Source organism: Canis lupus, chromosome 1 (assembly GCF_048164855.1).
Source record: "Canis lupus baileyi chromosome 1, mCanLup2.hap1, whole genome shotgun sequence".
NCBI classification, from domain to species: Eukaryota; Metazoa; Chordata; class Mammalia; order Carnivora; family Canidae; genus Canis; species Canis lupus.
In genome coordinates, this window is record NC_132838.1 from 42,331,579 (window position 1) to 42,356,786 (window position 25,208).

At 41.0% G+C, this 25,208-nt stretch overlaps 1 protein-coding gene across 3 annotated transcripts in view; it reads left to right on the forward strand.

Annotated features, from left to right (window-relative positions):
• The window catches only part of MTHFD1L (methylenetetrahydrofolate dehydrogenase (NADP+ dependent) 1 like), a 187,116-nt gene that overhangs the window by 131,532 nt on the left and 30,376 nt on the right, over nt 1–25,208 (forward strand). For all 3 annotated transcript variants that reach the window (XM_072827792.1, XM_072827803.1, XM_072827812.1), the window contains 2 exons: nt 6,199–6,306; nt 8,681–8,833. In XM_072827792.1, the coding sequence (XP_072683893.1) occupies nt 6,199–6,306; nt 8,681–8,833 (261 nt within the window). The remainder of the gene's footprint in view (nt 1–6,198; nt 6,307–8,680; nt 8,834–25,208) is intronic.

Below are 25,208 nucleotides of genomic sequence, written 5' to 3' on the forward strand. Positions count from 1 at the left end.
ATCCAAGATACTGGCATAGATGCCAGGCTTTGTGTAGGAGCTTATTAACGTGTTCAGCAATTGTGCATAGTACACAAATAGAATAGTCCTGTTTCCAGAAGATGCATTGTGTTTGCTGCCATTCACACCTTGACATGTGTCTTCCCCTTTGTATAGGATAACCTTTCCTTCCATTGCTTATTAAAATCTTACATGTCCTTCAAGCATGACTCAAGTTCCTTTCTACATCTCACCAGCTTTTGATGATCTCCATGCCTTGCCCTGTGCTCTGGGATCTTCCATCTTTAGTCATGACATTTATGTAGAGCCTTTATTACACTCTTCTGTCACGTTTGTGTGTTGGGTCACTTCCCCATCCCATTAGGTATGCTTTGTTCAAGTAGTGCCCAAAGTTCTTTTCATATCATGACATCTTGAAAGTACCCACCCTCAGCAGTAACTTATTCATTCAGCAGATGTTTCTGGAATGCCTACTAATTGCAAGCCACTCTAGACTTTAGGGATAGGAGGGTGAACAATGTGGTGAACAAATAAATTAGTAAATCTTTACAGTGTCAGGGAAAGCCAGGAGCGATTAATACATGAACATTCCTAATTTATTTTACCATATTATTTGTTTTATAAAACCTATCATTTAAAACAAAATAGTGTAAGTGAATATCAAGTTCAGATCAAGATCATTGGAATGAACTTGGCTCTGTTTTTTCTTTAAAGATTGTACTTCTCCCCCAAATTGAGCAGAGGCACAGCTAAAAGTCCCTTGCCTATTGATGTAATATAAATAGGTTGTACGCAATGAAAACTATCTTATCAGGGCAGTTTTTAGTTTTTCTATTAAACCCAGAAGATATATTAACTGAGATAATGTTTTTATTTGTTCACTTGTACACAGGAGTGAAAAGGAAAAATTGTAGTAGCAGTCCTAGATGGATTTTGGTCTTGAGATGTTTAGCTACATCAGCTGAAGCACTCGATTTATTCAGCATGGGGCTGTGGGACACACACGAGGGTTTGGGGGGTTCCTTCTTTTAGGCTTCCATTGGACAGCATTGCACATGTCAAAGCTGTCAGAGGAGTACTCTCACCTTCTCTAAGCATAAGAAGACTGGGGCCAGGGCATCAAAAATTTGGAATGGCAGGGGACAGATTTCAGTGCTTTTTGGGAAGCATGGAGGTCTGGCATCTGAGGCTAAGGAGGAGAAACAACACCCAACTAGGACGCAGGCAGCTGGCCCTGTCCTGCTTTTCTGCACTTTGTGGTTGGGTCATCTGTTATGTTTGGGTGGTTGCAATTTCCCTATAGGAATTTAAAAAACCATAATTACACAGCTCACAAAGTCAGTCTGGCACCTGCTTGAAATTCCCAAAATACTTTCAAATAAGCATTAAAAAGGAAGGCAATATAGTCAGAGACCAAAAGTATGTATCTCTGAATGCCCAAGAGAATTGAAAGCTGGGTGTCGGAGGTCCTCGTCAACCCATGCTCATGACAGCATCAGTCACAGCAGTGAAAACTTAGAAACAACACAACGCCTGGTGGTGGATGAATGGATTTTTTAAAAAGTAGTGTACACATACAATGGAATAGGAAGGAAATTCAGACCAAGGCTACAACATGGATGAACCTTGAGGTTCATGCTAATTGAAATAACCCTGATGCAAAAGGACAAATATTGTCTGCTTCCACTTGTATGAGGTAGCTGAATGGACTAGCCAAATTCATAGAGACAGGAAGTGGAAGAGTGGTTGCCAGAAGCCAAGGGAAGGGAGTTAGAGTTTAATGGGCACAGTTTTAGCTTTGCAACGTGAAAATAGTTCTAGAGATTGATTTTACAACATGAACTTACTTAATATGGAACCAAAGACTTCAAAATGGTTAAGATGGTTAACTTTCCACTATGTATATTTCACTACAATTAAAAATGAAATACATGTATTTCCTAAAATATTTCCATGTTTAAAAACCTGTGGTACATCAGCTAAATGCCCACTCACACTAATTCCTTCACTATTCATCCTTTTACCTTGTTCACATGTGAGCTCTTTAATTATCATCTTAATAGAAATTGCTGACCTTTTAATTTCCAATCATAACCTAGAGTTCGGTAAATAGTGTATTGTATTCATTAAACACGTTATAAGTTGTAATATATGTATTGTTGTTTTGTTTTACTTTCAGAGCAGATGTAATTCTTTCTGCCAATCCTGTTAGCCTTACTCCATAATAATGTTACTTAGGGTTTGTGTGGAGTGACATGCACAACTCATCTTCTCTATGTCACTTCAGTGCTTGCAGTAGTATAGCATACGGTTCATACCTGCCCATTGTACAGATGAGCAAATGAATTCTTAGAGTTTACATGATTTAAGCAGGTATAAAAAGGGGCCGTGTTCTTTCTTAGGCCTCTCGCCCCAGAGCTGCCACCTTGCTGTGCTGTAGTGCCCATGGGGACACTGCCTGTCACCCAGGACCCACTTTTATGCTATACTACTTGGGGAACACAATATCCTGAGATCTGACTTCCCCTGACAAAGCATGGTCATTGTGCTTGCTCGTGTAGATTCTACAAGTATTTTCCAGCATCCTATTAACTTCTATTTCTTAAGAGGTTTGTTACTTGCAAAGCATTTATTGACCAGCAGAAGAGATCATATTAACTTAAGTGCAGTGTTGAAAGCAAGCACTTTGGTGCCCATCAACATATAATGCTGATGAGGTTCAGTAAAAAGTCCCTTCTCATTGTTTTCTTCAGCTCATCAGCACCTGAACTTTCTTATAATTATTGTGAACATCATACCACACGGAATCCTTGCTTGGTCTACAGGTGATATTCAGATTCCAAAGGCCGTATTTCATCCTACCTCTAAGTGGGCCTTGACCTTGAAGAATTTATAGGCCGTTCCTTCTTTTCACCTAATATGAATGTGGCATCTTTCACGGTAGAAGTCACCCTGAAAGCTATCTCTGTAGTCCAGCCTCAACTTTGCATTTGCGCAGTAATTCTTTCTACAACATTCCTGGCACTGTCCCTGGCTTGTACTGATCTCTCCTGGGGTGGACAGGCCACTGTGTAGTTAGGCAGCTCTAGTTATTACAGCTTTTCCTTAAATATTGGGCTAAGAATTACTTCATCCTCATTTCTGTCCATTCTCCATATTCTGTCTTCCTGGAAAATAGTGATCATTTCTTTTTTAAATGGTTCCTTCTGGAGGTACAGATTATTTGCTGATGTCTCCTATAATGTGGTTTACAAAAAGCCCCTTGCCATCTGGTAGACTTCAGTATCATAGTTTGATCATGGGACCATTATCATATCCATCAATGCACCTTAAAATAGTGTGAGCTTTGCCAGGCCTCACTGCCAGGCCTTAACTCACTCAACTCCTCACTGCCAGGCCTTGTCTAACCCCTGGTCCTGCGAAGCACCCACAGAAGAGACTTGCCTACATCTCCTTTGGGAAGATCAGTAAAGACTTTCTGGAGATGCTGGCCCATGAGATAGACCTCAAGGAGCTTTAGCAGAGATTGATCTTGCAGTACTACAAAGAGGCTTTATGTGTAAGGGCCCAGAAGCAAGAAAACATGGGGAAAATTTAAGATATGCGAGCTTATCCTAGTTATGCTTCAGAGCACATATTGTGCAGCTACTTAAATGTCACAACCAGATTGTGTCCTTCAGTAGGTCATGGCAAGCCTGAGATTTTTGAGTTTTTCTTAGGCGCCTTCTAGGGAGGTTAGACTGGTAGAGTAGGGTGTATTGAGAGGAAAGAATCCAGATAGGAAGCTTCATGATGGGGTAGACCATGAGCATCTCAACCAAGGCAAGAGTACTCAGAAGAATCATTTTCCCCACATCCTAGCCTATGCCTGATACTCTCATGCTTTTCATTCCTGCTAATCTAATGAGTGTAAGTTGAATTTTCATCATTTTAGTTTGCCTTTTCTTGATTATTAATGAGATTGGGCATTTTTTCATACGATTATTAGTTACTCCTTCTGCCCAGTATTAAATATTTGTCTTTTTCTTAATTTGTAGGAAGTTTTTTAAATTCATTCCAGTAACTAATCTTTTGACTTTTAAATATTTGCATGTAACCTATCTTCTCCCAGACTTCCTTATCCTATCCCCTATTTATAATGTCTTTTTTTTTAATACAAGAAATTATAAATATTGTTGTCAGATCTGTAAAACATTTCTTTTAGGGTGTATCCTGTTGCCTTGTTTAAGAAATCCTTCCCTACCTCATAACCATAAAGAGAGCTCCCAATGTTCTTTTTTTTCCAGTATTCAAAGTTTTAATTTCAAAAGTTATGTCTTTGTTCTATATTGGATTTATTTGGGTACCAGTTGTGAGGTAGGAATCTTAATTTTATTTCTCTCCAGCTAAAGTCACTTGAATAGTCCGCTCTTTCCCAGTTTTGTGTCATTTCTACTGTATACTATCCACACCTGCTGTGATATCCTTCTGGGTTCTTTCTTATCTTCCACTGATTGATTCATCCAGTTGTGTGCCAATACCATACGGAATTAATTACCATAGTTTTATGGTGTGATTGGTACCTAGAAAGCAAGTCTCCTATCTTTGTTCTTTTGGTTTTATTTATCTTTGAAGTTATCTCACCTATCTATGCTATTACTCTTCATTGTGAATTTAAGAATTGGTTGGCCAAGCATCCCAAAGTGCTGTTGGGAATTTTATTGGAATTGCATTGAACTAATAAGTTAGGTTTAAGAGAACTGACATCTTTATAGTATCAAGTCTTCTCATCAGTGAACAAAATATATCTCTCCATTGATTCAGACCATCTTTTATGTTCTTCAGTGAAAGGTTACAATGACTTGCACCTTCACTTATTAGTTGTTGAAATGCCCAACATTTAAGTTCCAAACTACAGAACAACTCTATAGTTATAAAATCTGTAGTAAAGAAATCACATTTTAAAGCAGTTAGGGGTTCCATCAGATTGAGAGGGTAGAGCTAGCTTTTATTTTCTCCTGTCAGATAACTCTCCTTTCCTGTGTACATCAACTCTAAGTCCTACAAATGTACTGTTTGCCATTGCCAAGCAAAGCTTTTGAGTAGGCCATGAAAGACTTCTGCCCCTTGCTTGACATTCATTCTAACAGTGGGCACTTGGTCCAATAGCTGTTCACCAAACAATAAATCAATTAACTGCATTATGCTTATGTATGTTCTCTGCACAGTAAAATTATGAATGACTTTGTCAAATGATTTACTTAAATAAGAATCACTTTATCTATGGCATGTTCCATTCCTAACAAACCATTGTTGTTTTTCAAGATCACTTTCATTTCAGAATTTTACCACAATCCGCATCCAGGTTTCCACTCCAGCATTATGGAAGGTTGTTTCTCTCCACCCCACACACGAAATTTGCCCATATCTAAACTTCTTGTCTTTTTTCCCAGTCTTCATGATTTCTCATTATTTGCTAAAGTGACGCTAGATTCAACCTCTGACTTCCCAATAAAGTGATCACATCAACATTTAAAATATCAGCCCATTCCAGGGTGCCTACTGGCTCAGTCATTTAAGCATCCAACTCTTGATTTCAGCTCAGGTCATGATCTCAGGGTCATTAGTTGAGTCCCACATCAGGCTCCATGCTCACAGTGGAGTCTGCTTGAGATTCTCTCTCTTTCTCTCTCCTGCTGCCTCTCCCCTTCACTCATGCTCTCACTCTCTAAATAAATAAATAAATAAATAAATAAATAAATAAATAAATAAATAAATAAATAAAATCTTTTTTAAAAAATCAGCCCATTTTTACTCATAAGAAAATATACTTGTTTTTTAGCCTACTATGTTCTGTCATATAACCTGAGTTCAGAGGCACTTAAACACCAGCATTAAGTATTTAGTTAGGATACTCTTATTCTGACTTCTGAGACCATTAAAACCATAGTATTAAGTACATTTTTAAAAACAATGCAATGGATAAAAATTATTGACTAAATAAGCAGCCTTTGCGTTGGCTGAACATCTATAGCTTCTTGATACTTCTTCATACCTTAAGGGTGATAGAGGAAAGAATATTTGTTTCAAGTGCCATGGATGTTGAAGAGGAAATCTGGTAGAAAATTTTAAGCAACTACAAAAAAGCTCATTGAGCTTTCCCTCAATTCTTTAACGGGATTAACATTAACAATTTTGTTGTCATTTGTGTTTCTCTAGCTTCCAATTGTAGAAAAGATAAGAACCATTGCCCAGGCTGTGTATGGAGCCAAAGATATCGAACTGTCTCCTGAAGCACAATCCAAAATAGATCGTTACACGCAACAGGTAAAAGTTACACTTTTATGGGGAAAATCCACGTTGGGCTCTTAAAATACTCACCTTGACTTAAAAACAGTTATAAATCTCACCAGCTGAATGTGGCTTAATCTACTTCGTCTACAAAAATTGAATTAATATCCTTGGGTAGTTTATTAACTCTAAATAGAACATTATGGCGTGGGTATATACCCTGTACATCATTGACTTGTAGTTACAAGTCGTCTGATATGGGTGATGCTGTATCTATGACATATTAATCCCTCCTACTCAGCCACAAACATGGAAATTTTCTGGATGTGTCGCTGTGGAATCAGAGTTAGATGATCCATAATGCTGCTGCTTCATTGCAGAGCTCTTACTACCTTAAAAATATTAGCACAGTGCCAGGTAAGGCAAGTCATAATGCAGCTTTTAAAGATGGGGGTGTTTGGTGTTCCTTTTTTATGCAAGTGGTTCACTGACTTGGTGCTGAGATTGTCCACCCAAGATGAAGGTTCTATCTCATCTTCTACCTCTAGAGAGTGACAAAGGCAAGTTGGCAAGCAGCTTTGAAGGTGATGGGAGTCAGCAGCCTGAGTCTAGTCCCAAAATAGCCATACTTCATGGACTTCATCCACTGCAGCTCATTCAGCCATCCCAATTAAAATGACCATTAGCCTCAAGTGCCCCTTCCACTTTGCTATGATCTGATAGAAGTCAAAGCATTTCAAGAGCTGGTCAGCAGAGGAGCTCCATTAGGCATATTATTGATCTATTTTGTTAACTTCCCAACTCCTAAATCCTATTTGTAAATCATATTTGACATTGTGTTAAATACTACCAGTGCTGACCAGAGTAGTCTCCCTGGTTTGGTAAGATAGCAATTCGTTTTTTCTTAGAATTTCCCATGTATGCCCTCAGCTTGTACTTTTAAGAAATAAATAATTCCCTTGGAGCACTTGCATAGACCAGTTGGGTAAGCATCCAACTCTTGATTTCACCTCAGGTCATAATCTCAGGGTCCTGGAGTCGAACCCTGTCAGGCTCCACGTTCAGTGGAGAGTTGGCTTGAAATTCTCTCCTTCTCCCACTGCCACTCCCCCTGCTCTTCTCTCTCTCTCTCTCTCTCTCTCAAATAAATAAATAAATAAACCTTTAAAAAATCAATAATTCCCTAGAATTGTTCTGTATACCAGAATGGATCTGCAGTGAAATTTCACTCGTGTATTGAAATGAGTAACGTAAGGTCATTGTCATGAATCTTTTTCTTTCATGAATTTTTAATGATATTTAAGGACCATTATTTATTCTAACGTTAGTTCCTTCCTTTTTTCTCAGTCTGAAAAACTTATTTTTTATATGAACTAATATGGTGCTAGTATATACCATCTTGATTCTTTCTTTTTAAAAAAATATCTGTTCTAGCAAAATATTAAATTGGAAATTAAATCAGTTCAAAGTATTTCGTTAGTTGAATGATCTCTGAAACTCAAAATTCCCACCCCCACTTCTATAGAGCAATTGTGATTATCCTCCAGCAAAATTCTGATCAGTATTTAAGAATATTCCAGCCTTTCAAAAAGGAATAGCACCACCCTCCAAATGAAAATATTCTAAAATCTTCCAAATACTTTTAAATTGAATCATAAGAATGTCTGCATGTGTTACCTCTGAAGATTGCATTCCTTTAGCCCTGTCTAGTGAGGGAATGTTCCTTAAAAGTTATGTGTCCAGTATGTGGTTGCCATTAATTAGCAAAGTCACTAAAGGGACACTATGTACCCTTTAATCGAAACCAGGCTACAAGGACACTGTCTTTTTTGTGAGACCCCCACATGTGACTTCCTGCCCTTTCACCTTTGGAACTCCAGGTCAGGCGTTGCCTTTGGTCCTTAAAAATAAGAGGCTTAAAAAGTGACCTCATCTTAGTTCATATAATGTAATCGCAGATCAAATAGCCATGATTCATAAACCAACACAAAGGGACCCTTTGCTTCCTGACAGCCTCCAAGAATGAGTGAACAACATGACTGAGAGCCTCATTACAGAGCCTTTCTCCAGATTACCTTTCTGAGCCCCGGGTATTAATATCCTTGGAATAGTTTCGGCAGCTGCCATTGCTTCTACTTTGCCTGAAAATAGCCACACTTTCTCCCAAACACACACATCACGCTGCCTTCCTTAAGGAGAATTCTCTGAAATAAATAACAGACACCCTCAACCAAGTGGCGATCACATGGAGATAAGGGTTCACCCCATCTCCTTACTCAGTGAATAAGTAGTAACCAGCACCTGCCGTGTGCCTGGATCTGAGCCTCAGGGATCATATGGAGTGTAATATTAAACATATACAGGAGACTAATCTGTGCTCAATGAACACATTTCCTTTCCTTTCTTACAGGGATTTGGAAATTTGCCCATCTGCATGGCAAAGACCCACCTTTCTCTGTCTCACCAACCTGACAAGAAAGGTGTTCCCAGAGATTTCATTTTGCCTATTAGTGATGTCCGGGCGAGCATAGGCGCTGGGTTCATCTACCCTTTGGTTGGAACGGTGAGTGAGTAACATTCTCCAAACACCTTCCCCAGGCTGTGTTGTCATGATGCCTTAAATTCTTATGTTCCACCAACACTTTACAAATCAGGTTTTGGGAAGTAATAATATTTGCTATTTTTCTGAAACATTCTCTTCCACCATATAATACTCCTCTGCTGTCATGGTATGGATTTTTCTTTGCTTTTCTTTTCTTTTTTTTTTTTTTTTTTAAGATCTGGTATTCAGGATCTCTTGAGTCGTAAAACTGATTCCCCTCATAAAACTCATTTAGAGAATGACTTGGTACAGTTCAGTCTGATATTTAAATGGTGGAATGGCTTAGTGTAGTGCCTCTGGACTTTTTCACATTACTGTACTCAAAATGATAAGACTTTTCTCTAGTCAGATAAATGAAGGTGACTACTCATGCCAGACAGGCCCAGCCTAGCACCTCCAAAGGCTGGGAAAATCAGCGTTTCACCCTCTGCCTTGCTCCTCAGCACATCAAGCAGGAGGCTCCACCTTAGAAAATGAGCAAATTAAATGAGTTTTCATTTTTAGCAATGTGGGATGACATTTCTATAAGTTGATAATTATGTTATTTCAGATTTTTTATGGATGGAAGGGAGATACCAAATACATGAAAATTTATCAAAGCACTTAAAATCCATGAAGTTAGGCTTCCTACATAAAATGCTTCATTATAGCTACATAATGATACACATTACATTGGTGATCATCGATGGCCAAAATCCAACTTCTCATCTTCGGAGTGCTCCTGGATTAGATTTAGAACAAAAAATTCTAAGTCATAATTATCCTTACTGTTGTTGTTATGATCCAAGTCCACACAGGAAACATTATAACAAATTTTTAAATAAACCATGTGACTGTTGTTATGTAAATAAGCAATGGATAGGCAAAAGTACATAAAAAGTGCAGAATCTTTGCCTTGATATTTACACATTTCACCTAATATTGGACAAAATGTTTTCAATAAGCATTTCTTGAATTCTTTTTGCATGTGAGGCATGGAGATACCAAGAAAGGTGTGAGGAGCACAGGTTTGCACAGTACAGGGGCATCTAGAAAGTGAGGTGTTGGCATTCTGAATGCCTTCAGCACAGGAGTACCAAGAGCAGCTTCCACATGAGGTGGGTGAGAGAGGAAGGTATGTGAAAGAAGAAGAGAGTTGAGAATACTTAATAAAGACCTCAACCTCTGAACTGGGCAAACAAAACTCAAGGACACAAAAGTACATGACAGACCCAGAGAAGTCTAGTGTGGCTGAGATTGGATAGGATGGGCTAAGCTGTTACAGAGCTTGATTACCATTGATGAGAACTGGGATTTTTCTCCTGTGTGCACTACAGAGTTACTCTAGGGTAGTTTCTGTATTTGTTCGTTTTTTTTTATTATTATTATTTTTATAAAATAAGGAAAAAGAGTTCTGGCAGCAGATGGACAATGGTCAGAGGGCCAAGAGCCACAGACGGGAATGTCTGTCAAGGCCAGAGTTCATCAAGGTCAAGACTGCAATCACACTGAAGCTAAAATGGAGAGAAAGGCGACTTTGAGACATATTTTAAAGTAGCCACCTACATGTGGAGTTGTGAGGTAGGACACTTGTAGCTTGACTGTGATGGCAGTGCCATCGGTCCTGAAGGAACATGGTGTGAGGCAGGTTGGCAGAGCCAGAAATGAGACTGGCTGCGATGTGGAGAATTGCAAGGGTTAACTTGCATGTATAAAATGGTCTTAGGATCTATTAGAAATACAGATTCAACACTCAGAAGAAAGTAATAGGAAGGAAGGCCTTGAGAGTTTTAGATTATAGATGAAGGCAGATGTGGAACAGGGGAAGTGAGGATAAGCACAACAGAAATGAGAAGAGGAAAAAAAAAGAAGAAGAAATGAGAAGAGGGTGAAGGATGATCTTCTAAAAATGTCTACATTTACAGAGCCCTCCAAGGCATCTGGGAGGAACCATCGAAGGTCTCAGGAGAGACCAAGGAATCCCATGGGAGCCCAAGGGAGGCATAAAAGCAGTGTTGATATAGGGAGAAGGGTTCAGATATTATGAGTGCTGGATGACATTTCCATAGGGGAGGGGAGGCGGAGGAGGAAAGTGACTGCAAAGGGGCACAAGGGAATGTTCTGGAGTGATGGAAATACTATATTGATTATTTCAATTGAGAGACAGATCCATGATTATAGACCTTTGTCAAAACTCATAGACCTACACACCTAAAAAGGATGAATTTTATTGAGTATAACTTAATTGTATCTCGATTAACAAAAATGGTTAGTGAGAAGAGCTTGCTTTTATGTCCCTTAGAATGGCCTTACTGATGGCAGCTCCTCAGTGCTAAAAGCCTCCTGAGCTTTGGTCAGTGAAGACCTTTGCATGGGAATAAGAGTGCAGCTGGGAGAGCCACCCAGGGAAACTGGAAGGCCCAGAGATGCAGAATTGTGCTGGGGGACATAACCAAGGAGAAAGTCAGCTACGTTCAAAAATCCATCCTGTCTTGCCCTATACAGATTGAAAACCCCACAGGAACTCATCCAGCAGTCATTCATTTATTCGTTCAGTGTACATAAGGCACTGTGCTCAGTGCTCTGGGGAGCCCCCAAATAAAGACGCTTTCCACTCCAGGCAACTTACAGCTTTTAGAGGTGGATAGAAATGAGTTTTTAAAAAAATGATTTGGTATAAAAATTAGGAACCAGGGATGCCTGAGTGGCTCAGTGGGTGAGCATCTGCCTTTGGATCAGGTCGTGATCCCGAGATCCTGGGATTAAGTCCCGCATCAGACTCCCCACAGGGAGTGAGTCTGCTTCTCAAATCTTTAAAAAAAAAAATTAGGAACCAATAATTGATAACCTTAATAGTTCTGAACATTTAATTAATAGTCATTAAATAAAAATCATAACATAATTTAAAATCCTGTAGTCACTAAACAAACAGATCCTGTGGATCTTCTCCCATCTCAGTACCACCACAGCCTCACGTGAGACCAGTTCTGGGAAATCAGAATTCTCAAGCTGCCACTGCTGGTGTGGGAACCAGTCTGAGGTTTGACTTGGAGGGAACGATGGTGGGGAACAGTCCAGTCCCTAAGGGGCGGCTGCTGGCTTTCCAGATGTCCTGAAGAGAGCCCCTGCCACTGTGTGGCGCCCCCACCACAGGGCACTGCCACAATCCAGGGTGAGGAGCCAGGCAGGAAGTGTCCAGCTAAAGGAGTTCCTGGAGGTCAGGAAACGGTCACGGTCATGTGGAGCCAGTGGCCTTAGAGGTCTGCTTTCTAAGCCGGCGGGAAGTTGCGCATGTATCAGGGCAAACACACCACTGGGAAGCCAGGATCGCCTAATAAGGGCTGGTATTTACTTTTACTTGACCCCATTCTGCACCCTGCCACAGTCTGCTGAAATGCTTCTAGCATTCATCACCCATGTGGGAGACGCAGTGTAGTAATTTCCCGCTGAAATGACCGAGGGAGAGGGGAAGGGTGACACCAGAGGGGGGCTGGTTCCTACAGGTGGGAAAATTCTAGCATCATGAATCACTCTTACTCTTAATCACAAAACATGTGCTTATGTGAGTACTTTTGAAATACACATCCATCTATCCACTCCAGAAAGAAGCCCAAACTCAGAAAGCTTCTCACTTTTTCTGCAGTGTTCATTCATTCATTCAGTCGTCCATACAGCCCTGTGAAGGTGAACAAGACCAAGTCCTTCCCTGATGGGTCTTAGAATATATGTATAGTACAGAAAGCTGTGAACTTGAGAATGAAAGACAAACACCCTCTGGCTACGTAGTAGGTCTAAAAGGGGAGAGTGTTAATAAAGCAAGCGCATCCTCAAGCAATAAACATCTCCAGCCCTGCTGACTTCGAGCAATCATGTGGTGAGATGCTGGGGAGTTCAGTTTTCCCTCTCCAGATTTAGCTTTGTAAATATTTACTCTTTAACCCCCTGTCTTATACACCGGTGGGTTTTTTTGCCATTTAATTATTTCATCATGTTCTATTTACTTATCATGCAATACAATAATAATGATAATGAATACCATTGACGGCCATAGACACTTCACCAGTACCTTTCACTACCCCGAACTGTTTCTATATAAGCACCCAGTACAAGAATTACTCAGCTTATGGACATCTGCGGCCTTTGCTACCGTTCTAACACACATTTACAGTGTTTCCCATCTGGCTATAGCTAATTTTTCCTTCACAGAGTAACAGTCTTCATTCCTACTAAGCGCCATATGTATTCTTGCTTCATTTTAGTGACATTATTTCCAGCATGTTATTGAAAGCTCCAAATTCGTACAAGATTCGTGACCAGCTCATCACTACTTAGTACGTCGCCTTGTAAGAAATAGTTTAGCAAATACAGATCTTTGATGTGGGAAGAAAAGAACAAATTGTTTTCAAGATTTCCCTACCCTGTATTCTACAGATTACCCTGTTACATTATGTTTCCAAAATTCTTTCAAAGCTTATGGTTTATGGGGTTCAATAAACCTAATAGCTTATTAAATTTCTCCAAAACAGTCTTGGGCCAAAAGAAATCTAGTAGGTGGTCTTTGTCTTCTGATCACGTTGTTTTGATATTGTCTCTAAGTTTCTATAATTTACAAGGGCTCTTTAATCATTTGGTGTAAATTTCATGACATAAAAATATTAGCCTGTAAGCAAAGCGTATGCCATGATATTACTGAGAAGTAAATTACACTCCACATAGAAAAAGACTAGAAAGACCCCAAAATGAACATTGGGCTGCAATATTATAGATAGCTTTTCTTTCTCTACTTTTCTACTTATTTCAACATCTGCATTGAGCATGTGTCCCTTTTTTATAATCTGAAAATAAATAGGCAGGTGGTAAACTAAAAGTACTTGGAAACAATATTTATATAGGGCCAGTCAGTTGCCAGAGAGTCAGCAGCAGGTGGAGTCCGGCAGGTCACACCACCTTGCCCATCCTAGCTGTACTGCAGTGTTTTAACACCTGTAACGTTGAGACACTGAAGGAAGGACAGAAGATCTAGGATGTTCCCATAGGAAATGCACTCCTGGGTGTGGTTTGTCAGGTTCCAATGTCTGCTGACCCCAGATTGGTCTTCGGAAACACAAGATTGTGTTTTCTATGCTAATTTGTCCAGGGCTCTTCTTGACTACCATTGGGGTAGAAAGAGGATGAGTACCCTCTCCTTCTCAGGCGTTCTCACACAGCTATGCACTGTCAAAACAGTGGCATGGAGAAATGTCCAACTAACTGAATTCCACCAGAAGTCCATTTGATGTTAGTGTTCGGTGTATCTGACTACTCTCCTTTGATATCACACTGAGACTCCTGAAGAACCTAGGAGTCCTCCTGGAGTGAGGTTCTCTTGAATATGAGATCTTTATTGACAAACATGGGACATCAAATGAGGACATAAGAACTCCAAGGACATGAATGTGGGCTAGAATCTTGAGAGTCAGCAGCCTCACAGTTCATGCAGAAGGGATTAAAATGTCCTAGGGTGTTGCTGTGGTGATCACTGCCAGGTAGAGCATTTTTGGGAGGCAGAGTGGCCACTTGAACCACTGTACAGAAATAGACTGAGTGCTTTCGCCTCACAGACTGATGAGCAGAGAAAGACATCTTAGCTGGGAGGACTAGCAGATGCAGCAGATCAAAGCTTCCTTCTCCTTCTCCTTCTCCTTCCCACGCCCTTCACTTTGGTCCCCGTGCTCTCACTTTGGTCCCCGTGCTCTTTCTGGAGCAGAATGGTGATCATGGGCACTGCCTGTGTGTCCGTGTGTATTTTGCTCCTGCTGTGATTGACCTGGCCTGGACCCATGACAGTGTGCAAGTCTATCCAAGGAAGAGGGGCCAAGAGATCAGTGGTAAAGCATGCAGTTTATTGAATGAACAGATGGACGAGCACTGGTGTGGCCTTCATTTCCACTCTGACCTGACCCGGCCACATCTCTGCCCAGGTGCACCACTGACTGCCTTGCTTGGCCGGGTCCTGGAAAGCAGGAAACTGCTGGAGTGTTTGGGAAGTGAGTGATGTCATCTACAGCTCATGCTGGGTGGAGACTTATTGGACTGGGATTGGGGGGCAAGGGGGGTGAAAAAGTAGATTGTGGCCCCACCCAGCTAAGTCATGGCCGTTTTGTTCTTTCTCATGTTTCAGTTACGCTTACCTTGTTTTCCGTTCTACTCCCTCTACTGTAAAAGTATGTACTGAATGTTTAGTTTCCACTGGATCCGATTCAGGTCAGCGATGAAGTTATTCTCAAGCACAGTGGGGATATGTTATCTCCTCTGTGTGCCGGCCCCACTTAGGGACACACGGTTATAAACTTGCTTCACTCGGTTAAGCATGAAGGTGAATTAATTCAGACCTTGTAGGTTCAAATCAAATGCATTGCTCCTCACATTTTCCAGAGATTTATGGCCAGTTACATAGTGAAAAAATTAAACATTCACTCCCCAGGCTGCACTTGAAATGCAGTGGATAAGCAGTCACGTAGCAAAAGGGCTCACTGTCACATGAGATCACACGGAACTCCCTTAGCCCCAGAGTATCCCTTAGACCCTCAGAAGCTACAGAATCCCCTTTTTACTCCTTACCTTCCCTCTGCTTTCCCTGCCTCCCAACCCCTACCCCCACAAATAAAGAAATTCTAAGCTGATTTCTTTTAAGTCTTGCCAATAGCCTATCTGTCTCCCCTGCTGCTTGGCCCTGGTTCCCCAACACCTGAAATGAACCAGCCTCCTACCCTGCCCAAGGCTCTCCCTCCCCAGCGGGCCTCCCTTTCTTTGTACCACGTCCTTTCACTCTGTTCCTGGGGATCTGCTTTGTTTCCTCTCCCCACCCAGCCGGGGTTCCCTGCCCACTGCTCTTCTCATCTCTACATCAGAATTTCCTGCTTTCTCCCAAACATGCCTTCCTCTGACTCAGGCATCCACTTGGCTCCTCTTCCCCTGACATCCCTGCAGCAAGCCGCCTGGTTGCTTTGTGACCACATGTTCCTCCCCAGTGTCCAGAGGCCAGCTACACATGTGTGTCTGTCCAGTAGGAGAGAAGTCATCCCTCTCTTCCTGTGTGACGTCTTTTAGGGGAAAGGAAGATGACCACAACACTCTTGATTTCCAGAAACTGTTATCAGATTGATGAGACAAGGGAAGCGTGACTCATGAAAATGACATTTCTTCTCTCTCGCCTGGAGTTGTCGAAGCCCAGTCCATTAGTAAATGGACTGGGCTTTTTTTTTTCTCCCCTACTTTGGTACTAATTTATTTTTAGCATAAGTATAAAATTATTTTAAATGAAATCGGCTTCAGCCAGGCTAATAGGCTGAGTAATAACATTTTCAGATATCTCTGTCATTGAGTTAAAATTTTAACCTACTGTTATCATTCCCCTCGTGTCGATTCTTTTTTACTTCCTATAAACCAAGAAGAGGGTGCTTGTAGTGGTTACACATCCAGCCCTACAGTCAATATAGTGATCTTTTGTTCTCTCTAGGGATTGGTGAAGTACTAGCCCATTCTTCCTCCACTTCTATCTATTGTTTCCTCCCTGGTTTTAGTTTGGATTCAGAGCATAAAATTGATGATCAAGGCATACCCCAGTCCAGAATTTCTGAAAGACACCCATAGAATTATCTGGTTCTCCTGGAGCTTCTTCTCTTTAATGCTTCTTTGTTGCATTCATTATACTTTATCCCCTTATTAGTGAGAGGCATGTAATCAGAAGCAGTTACGTAATTTATATAAGGGAAATAGAATTAATACCAGTTTTCCCAACTAAAGGGCCCACTAGTCCTCAGAGTCAGTTTGAGGGTGTGGTGGGAATGGATTAATAGAAAGAGAAGCTAGATTTGTTGGAAAATTCGTATTTTAAACCTACAATTATAGTTTTTGAGGAAAATATAATTGATAATATCAAAACTCATGCCAGTTTACAGGCCTAAATATATGTGTTCATTAATTTATCCACCCATGGATACTAGATTAAATTTTAAAATACATAATTGACATATTATGGTCTCCATAAAACATTTGCCGTATATCACTTTTGAAAGAATCAGTTGTCCTTTAGTCTTTACTGGGTATCACTGAGAATTCAAAACATTTACACCAGTAAGTATCACAGATCTAGTTTAATCACAGACCAAATGTAAAGCTATTAGGTTTTGGGGAAATAACTTAAGTTAGATTAAATGATCAAATGGACTTTACTTATAAAGTCCCTGGGAGACCCATTAAGAAAATTCATAGACATTTGCCAAACACGACAAGAATTTGCTGGGGTGTCTGCATTAAGTATTTGTGATAAAGGTACTACATTCTGCTAAAGATGAGACCTAGGGCTGGCAACATGAATTGCTGCATAGGTCATGGACATCATTCTTCTGTTTTTAGAGTCATTCTTCTGTTTTTAGAATCAGCTCTAGAGACTGTAGGACCCATGAAAACTACCTACCATGCCTCTTTACACATTCCAAAATCTATCATCTCATTCCCAAATTTAGTGCTTCTCCTCTGAATACAAACTTTCTCAAACTCCCAATCTCCCCTGTCCCCCACCGCCGCCGCCCCCCCCCCCCACTGGCGCTGGGGAGATGGTGCCCCTGTGACACCTGCTCACTTCCAATTACTCCATCTCTCACTCAAGGACACTGCGTTTGTGCTGTCCGTTCCACCCAGCTAAAATGTATTACAGTTATTTCCTTTGGAAGTCTGTGCCTTTCCCATGTCACCTTGCCCAAGTATCTCCTTTCATCCAGACCCCTCTGGTTAAGGAACACGTCTTCAGTTTTCTTGACCTTTCCACAATTGGAAGCCCATTGTAGAACATACATTTGGAGGGATGCCTGCTCAGCAGTTGAGCATCTGCCTTCGGCTCAGGGAGTGATCCCACAGCCCTGAGATGGAGTCCCACATTGGGCTCCTTGCATGGAGCCTGCTTCTCCTGTCTCTGCCTCTCTCTGTGTCTCTCATGAATAAGTAAATAAAATCTTTAAAATTAAAAAAACAAACAAACATTAATTTAGAGCCTTCCATGTGTGTTGGTAGCCTGCCAATTCCATAGAGAGCAAGGGAATTTTAAAAGAAAGCTCTACCAGTGTGAACTCACCATTAATATGATCCCAAACTTAAATTCCAGATGGGAAAAGCGGTCTTGTAAGGAGCTAGTAGCAGAGGCTCTAGTGCCTACCAGCTGTATCTGTTGATAACTCCAGCCTTTCCCAATTAGTGCTCTAGCCTTTGTTCTTGAACCAGTTACTGACCAGCAATACTATAAACTAGAAGTCCAAATGTATTTTTATTAACGTGCTTACATAGGGACTTACTTACAGACCAAGTATCCCACCAAACAGTATTGCTTGGCAGTATGGGATTTGTGTAGAAACTGCTTATCCACATTTTGCATAGATGTATCCAGTCTTTCTCCCATGTGCTGCATCCTATGTCCTTGCCCCCCTCTCCTTGACATAAGGGCTGTTTTAACCACAAGTCAGACACTCTTCCCTGTGCTTCATATAGATGAGCTCATTACTCTCCATACCAGCCCTCTGAGCATGGTTGATGATAAATGGGAGAGTGCTAGTGTTCTGAATATTAAAGCTTCTGAGATCTTTACCCAAGAATAACATAGCTTAGCTTTTCAACATCTTGATTTTTTTTCTTTTCATAGATCAGTCAGTGTGTATTCATAACACCAGGTGTGTTGAGCACTGATACATATAACAAAGCATAAAATGTGAGCCACCCTAAGGGGGTAGAGAGTATTTGGATAAATAAAGCATCAACATTTTAAAAATTACAGTAAATAGTTTGTGCATTGGCTTACCAAAGGAAAAGTGTGAATGATGCAGTAGAACTTCAAAGAAAGCAAAGGCCACTTGAGAGGATTGGTTAAAGAGATTATGGCTTTAGATGACATACTGGGTGCACTGGGGTGTCTGAGATTTTGTGGGCAGGGAGCCACCCTGGCAGTGATCTGAAGGACAAAGAGGCTGAGGCCAGGCTGACTTTGAGGGGCCCATGCCGGAGGAATGACAGTAGAAGTGGAGAGGAAAGTATGCTGGGAGGCTGGTAGAGGTCACAGGAATGAAATGTGAGGAAGAAGTGGCAGGTGCCTCCTGGGACCTAGAAGGATGTACCTGGAAAGAACAAAGACAGCAAGCTGCTGTCACAGCAAACAGGAGAGTTACATGTTTTAAAGATAAAGAATGAGTTGGAGATCTTGCATCGTGAGCATGCAAATTCGGGCCCACCGAATTTCCTGTCAAGTCGTCTGTGAGACAGTTAGAAATTAGTTCCCAGAGTTCAGGAAAGAGGCCAGAGCTGATACTTGGAGAGTTTTTCACATTGGAGTGATGTACAGTTTCTCAGTTTCATTCTAATTTAAAACATGGTTGTGTGTTTAATTTACACTATGCACTGAGGTTACCAAGACCGAAAACACCCAACCCCTGCCCCAGATGCTTCATGCTCAAGGAATGCAGACACACTCCTGTACACCAGCAAAGTGCTGATAGTACCAGGGTGCAAAGGGATACTGAAGACTCACATGTCCTGTGAGAAGGGGCAGCAATGCAGAGAACCTCCCAGCAGTGCCTGTGAGATGTCCTGAGAAAAAACAATGCTGATGGGGGTGGGTGGCTCAGGTGAAGCATTCCAGACACAGCAGTGGGCAGGAGCCCCACCACAGAGGGCATTAGTGGCCAGAGCTGGAGAGAGATGCAGTAGGAGTAAGCCATCAGAAGTCCTTAGGCAGCTCGCTGATGTGAGCAGACCATTCCCAAACCTAGCAGTCTGAATGGTGGTCCCTGAGGGTGTGCAGTACTACCTCCTGCAGGCCCATGATGCAAGATCTCCAACTCATTCTTTATCGTCTTTAAAATGGATAAACAGGGCAGCCCCGATGGCTCAGCGGTTTAGCGCTGCCTTCAGCCCAGGGTGTGATCCTGGAAACCCAGGATGGAGTCGCACGTCAGGCTCCCTGCATGGAGTCTGCTTCTCTCTCTCTCTCTTTCTCTCTCTAATAAGTAAATGAATAAATCTTTAAAAAAATAAAATAAAATAAAGTAAAATGAATAAACAGAACCTCTAGCAGTTTCCATCACCCAGGCTGTGTGAGCCCTTCTACAGGTGAATCTTGTGCTAGGTAACCAAGGAGGCTAGAGGTGTCAAAATGATCAAGTCGGGACAATGCTTTTGCACTACAGAATCGCCAGTGGGAAGAATGGAGAAAGAAACACTATTTCTATATCCATTTAGTCATTATGCCTCAATAAGTTGGTTTCTGAGTGAGCTGTTATTTGCTACGAATCAAAAGCTTTTAAAGGTGCTTCAAACTACATTACACAAATAAAGAGAATTGGCCTACAAAGAAAGGAAATAATCTCTTCTCTGAGACGCCATGCATTATTTTCTGACTTGCACAGTTATTTCTGATCCATTAGAATCTTCCACTTTCATCTTATTTGCTGCTCTATCACAGTTATTGTAAGTCCGCTGGGACCAATAACCTGAGTTTCCGTTAGCTTTGCTCTTTTTTATGGCATAGTGGAAGCTAATTCCAAATGGCAAAGAGTTAACTTGTCATCAGACCTATAAAATCACAATGATATGTGAAAGGTTCCCTCTAAGCAGTGAAAAATCCTGACTACCACTCATGTTAAGAGACAGTTTTTAGTCTGGGCCCACAAATCCTTGTTACAAGAACTGGTCTGCTAAAGGTCAAGTTGAGGATGGTCAGTCCAGCTCTTAGATCCACCATGGTGTTGGCCTTCCATCCCTAATGAATTTAGCAGATTACTCCTTCACAGTCCTTCATGCCAATTAAAACTATTTACTTATACTTCTCACGTGGGTAAAAATCATCGTGTAGATGGCTGTAAGTTCTCTCTTATTTATAATAACCATAACTGACTTTTTCTTCAAGCTGTTTTGACAGCTGGAGGTCATTTTAATTTTGATAAGTTTGTCATAAAGAATGGAATGTGCTCCATTTTGGAAATGGAATAGTCTTGGCAGGAAGACACAGAAGAGACACCAAACCACCTAACAATGGGATTCCAATAGGACATCTATTCGGCTTCTTTGAAGCCTATTTAGTTTGCATTCAGGGCATAAATTGGAACCTTATATCTTTCTGTCGAGTAGGAAGTATTTCAGACAGAAAAAAAAAAAAATGATGGCCGCCACCACATCACTGGAAGAACAGAAGGTTTAGGAAGATTATATTAGGTTTTACAGAGTACAGCTTCAGACAGATTCTTTTATTTGGACAGTATATAGTTAATAATACGTGGAAGCCATGGTGGGGAATATCTGTAGTGCTGAAAGAACATATGCCCATAAATCCTGCTCTAGCACTTCTTTGTGATCACAGATTCAAGCTGGGGACAGTGATGGAGTGTCCAGTTCATCTCAAGTGCACCAGCCTACTCTGCATTTCTCCCTGACACCCCATCCTCCCTCTTGGGTTGTCAACATGCACACACTGCTCTCCGTGTATTATAACTCAAAAAACAAAAACTATGCCTATACCCGTTCAGTAAATTTTCATAGGTCTTCAATTGTGATTCTGTTTTTTTCCATATCTCCTCTATGAGCACATGCACAGACAGCCCCAAAATAATACATTCTTTTCTCCTAAGTGGAATGAGTAATTTTAAAAAGATTCATTAGGGAGAGGGTTAAAGATACTAATGTCCGGATAGTTTCAAGACCAGAATGACGGTCTCTAAATATATTCCGTGTTTATGATGTTTAATGACTTGGAGGAATAATTGATTTGCTTAGTGGGAAAATAAATGAGATTCCTAGCCCATAATTCAGCGATGTAAAAATGCATAGAAAAGCAGCTAAGAAGAAAGGGAGGCTTACATAAATTATAAAAATAATAAAAATTAAAACTGTATTCAGAGCACAACTGTATTACTGAGCACTTGCTGGATGCCAGGTAGTATTTCTAAGCAATTTGTATGTATTGATTGATTTAATCCTCACAGTGCCCTTTCCAGGTAGATAATATCACTATCCTTGTTTTACACACAGGGAAACAGGGCACAGAGAGGTTAAGTAACTTGCCCTGATCAAAAAGCTAGTAAGTAGCAGAACCACATTCAACCTTGGCATTGCCCTGTAAGAAATAGTATACCATCTTTGTACTGATTATATGGTCTTATTTTCACATCCTAGAAGTTACTTAAAGTGGCCCTTGGTTCTGGTAACCATCTAATTAGAAAGAGTGGCTTTAAATAATCTACTCCAAAACCAATCCCATTATGGGAGCAGATGGTATCCAAAACCATATTGCTTGATATTCATTAATTTCCATATAGTCTTTAATAAGCCAGGATAAACTTTCTGACTCATTTCTCTAGTTGGTTAGCAGAAGGCTGTGTTACTCAAAAGGCAAATTTCATTGTGACATATTGAGATTTTCCTGTGACTTTTCTCATAGAAACCTTTGTTTTGAGTATCTTTGAATATCAGCCAGAGTGATGTCAGCCACTTTTTTATGGCGTGGATCTCAGCATTTCTGTCACCCATTAGTTAATGTGCTTGTATCAGGTTTAGAACTGTTTTCAAAGTTGAGTCCTGGCCCCTGTCTCTTTAGGATGGCTTGGTTATCTTTTTAGGTGAGAGATTTGGTTTGGTTCCTTGATTTCACAAATATATTATCAACCAGCCATATGGTTGATCTGCCAGGCATAGGAGCACAATGCGGTAGAAGAGATTCACTCCATGCCATTGCCAGGGATTATAACCTTGAACTATCAGCTGCCTGATTTTTTTTTATCAGGCCTGCTTGGGAAATGGTATTTCTGGCAGACTGTGTAGTCTGTTTCTCTTGAACAGTGTCCTTTTGAGGAACACCGGTGCTGTCAGGAGCTGTTTTACCAACATGCTAATGCAGGACACTCCTCTGACCTGGGACCCCTTCCAGACAACTCACAGGAGAGGGTCCTCTGGGTTCCGTAACTTCTGTGTACTCCTTTTATACCGTGACTTCTGTTGTAGCGTCATAGCTCCAAGTTATGAGACATGCGTGCTTGTCTTTCCCTAGAAAGTAATGGATTGTGGTTCTTCGAGGAGTCCTGGGAGGGTGGGGTCATCCTATTGGTCCCTGAGTTCTAACTGCCAGGCCTCACACTTAACACACAGTAGGTTCCAGGCATTGAATGAATTCTTTCCATCCTAAGTCTCAGTTTGGGTTTTGTTTGTTTTTTTACTTTGTTTTCTGCGCTGCTTTCCCCAGAGAATGAAAATACATTTTCAAGGCACATCCTAGGCCTGAGTGTTTTCCCCTTTTTGCTTCGGTTGTCAAGAAGTTCTAAAACTATTAAACAGCTGAGCCCTCATAATTGTAGGATGCCTGGACCATACACCTACTGTCTGATTGGATCTTGACTTCTATTCAGTTTGTATCTTCCATGATCCGGATTTCTATCAATCTAATTTTTAAATTTTATTGAAAAGTAAGCTCCCTCAAGTTCTTTACTGAAAACCTCCATCTCCTGGAAGAGGCCTGCAGAAGATTAGGGAGCAAAACATAAGTAGTAATTCCATGTCAGCATGTTCTGAGATTAAAGAGATCTAGACTTAGAATAGACACATCCATACACATTAAGATATATTCCCACCTTATCTTCTCAATTAAAACATGCCAGGAAATAGTCTTCTCTTTGAGGAAAGCAGTACACAAAATCCTCACTCTCCAAAAAAAAAAAAAAAATCCTCATTCTCGTTGCCTTTCAGCGACAACGCATAGCTTAGGTACTGAGCGTTTTGGTTTCTTTTCTTGTTTCATTTTGGCACCTAGCAAGACCTTACACTGACTTCCCACGTTGACATTTTGATGAAATATAAACAACTTCACAAAGAGAGTTGAGCAAGATACGCATTTGGTGCAGTGTGAGCCTCTGGGAGGGTCAGGGCCATGTTGGGGTTCGTGGAGGAGCAGGACGTAGGGAGCATTGAGTGTTGCAGTCTGTCACATCTGTTTTTGGCCTTTGTACTGGTGGTGGAGGCTGCATTTCTGATCTTTCTGATCTTTCTGAAGCTCCTTCAGCATGCTTTGCAGAATCGTGTTTTGCTTGTTGGCTTTTAAGGGTGACCTACAGGCCGACAGCCCTCAAGTCATTCAGTCTGTTACACCTTTGCAAATTTTCAATGTGTAGATGGTAATTAGCCTACAGGAGCCCATTTAACCCTGAAGATAGAGCTCTATCATAAAAGTTATGGTTTAGGAGGAAAGGTATGGTTTGTCCTGCAAGAAGGAAAGGCCATGGCTCATGTGGCCCCCTGACTCCATGCTTTAGAAAGCCCTGGTCCCCTCCTTTCCGAGGACCCCGCCTGCAGGGCTAGGTGGGTGTGGCCTGGCCAAGCAGTGGCGGGGAGAGGACATCTCACATGTGTGCCAATGGTTGTTATTTTGCCATTTTAACTCATTAGATAACAATTCACCAACATTATACATTTCACAATATTTCTAAAGGAACTTCTTTTTTAAACCAAAAGACAGCTAATCGGTGAAGGCCAGGATGGTGCAGTGGTGAGTAGACTGAATTGGGACATCTGCACTCATGGTCTTGCCTCTGCCACAGAGCCAAGTTCCTACACCTCATAGGACGGATCCTTTCCCCAGGTACCTGTTAATTTTAAGCCTCTGTAGTTATAAACTGGCTCTTGACTGGTGTTTTATAAAATCAGAATATAAAATTTAAGATTGTTCTTCTTTCTTATGAAATGACAACTACGAAATGATGCAGATGTTATAAAACCTGTCGCGTACTTCCCTAAGTATTGAGGCTTTTCTCTTACCATTTTGTTGAGTAGTTTTCATTCCTGGAAACTATTAGAGATATTGAGTATTTACTGCTAACCAAACTGCATGAAGATAGTCATGTCCCAGAGCAGTTCCTCCAGTGTCCTTGACATGGCATTTAGATCCTCATGCCGGAGACTGGCTATGCTGTCTGTCCTGTGGGCACATATAGATCAGCCAGGACGTGGTAAGGAGAGGCTCCTCCTCAGTGTATTACATAATGTACCAGGGAATCATCCGTTTTATTTATGAGGAAGTCAATGCTTCCAGTAGATTTTGGCTTTGCTTGGTTCCAGACTCAAATCCTTCATGTAATGTAGGGAGGAAACAGTAGAAACTTGGAGGAAGATATTAGGATTTAAGTGAAGGGCAAAGCCGGCCAAGGTCAGTAAGCGGACATCTCTAAGATAAACAGCACTGAATTTGTGGGAAGTAATTCAGAAAATCTGATCAAAACAACTCCAGTAATATTTACATAGCAAATAATTAAATTCACTGCCCCGGGGTGGAATACGGGCAGCAGAAGGTATAGTA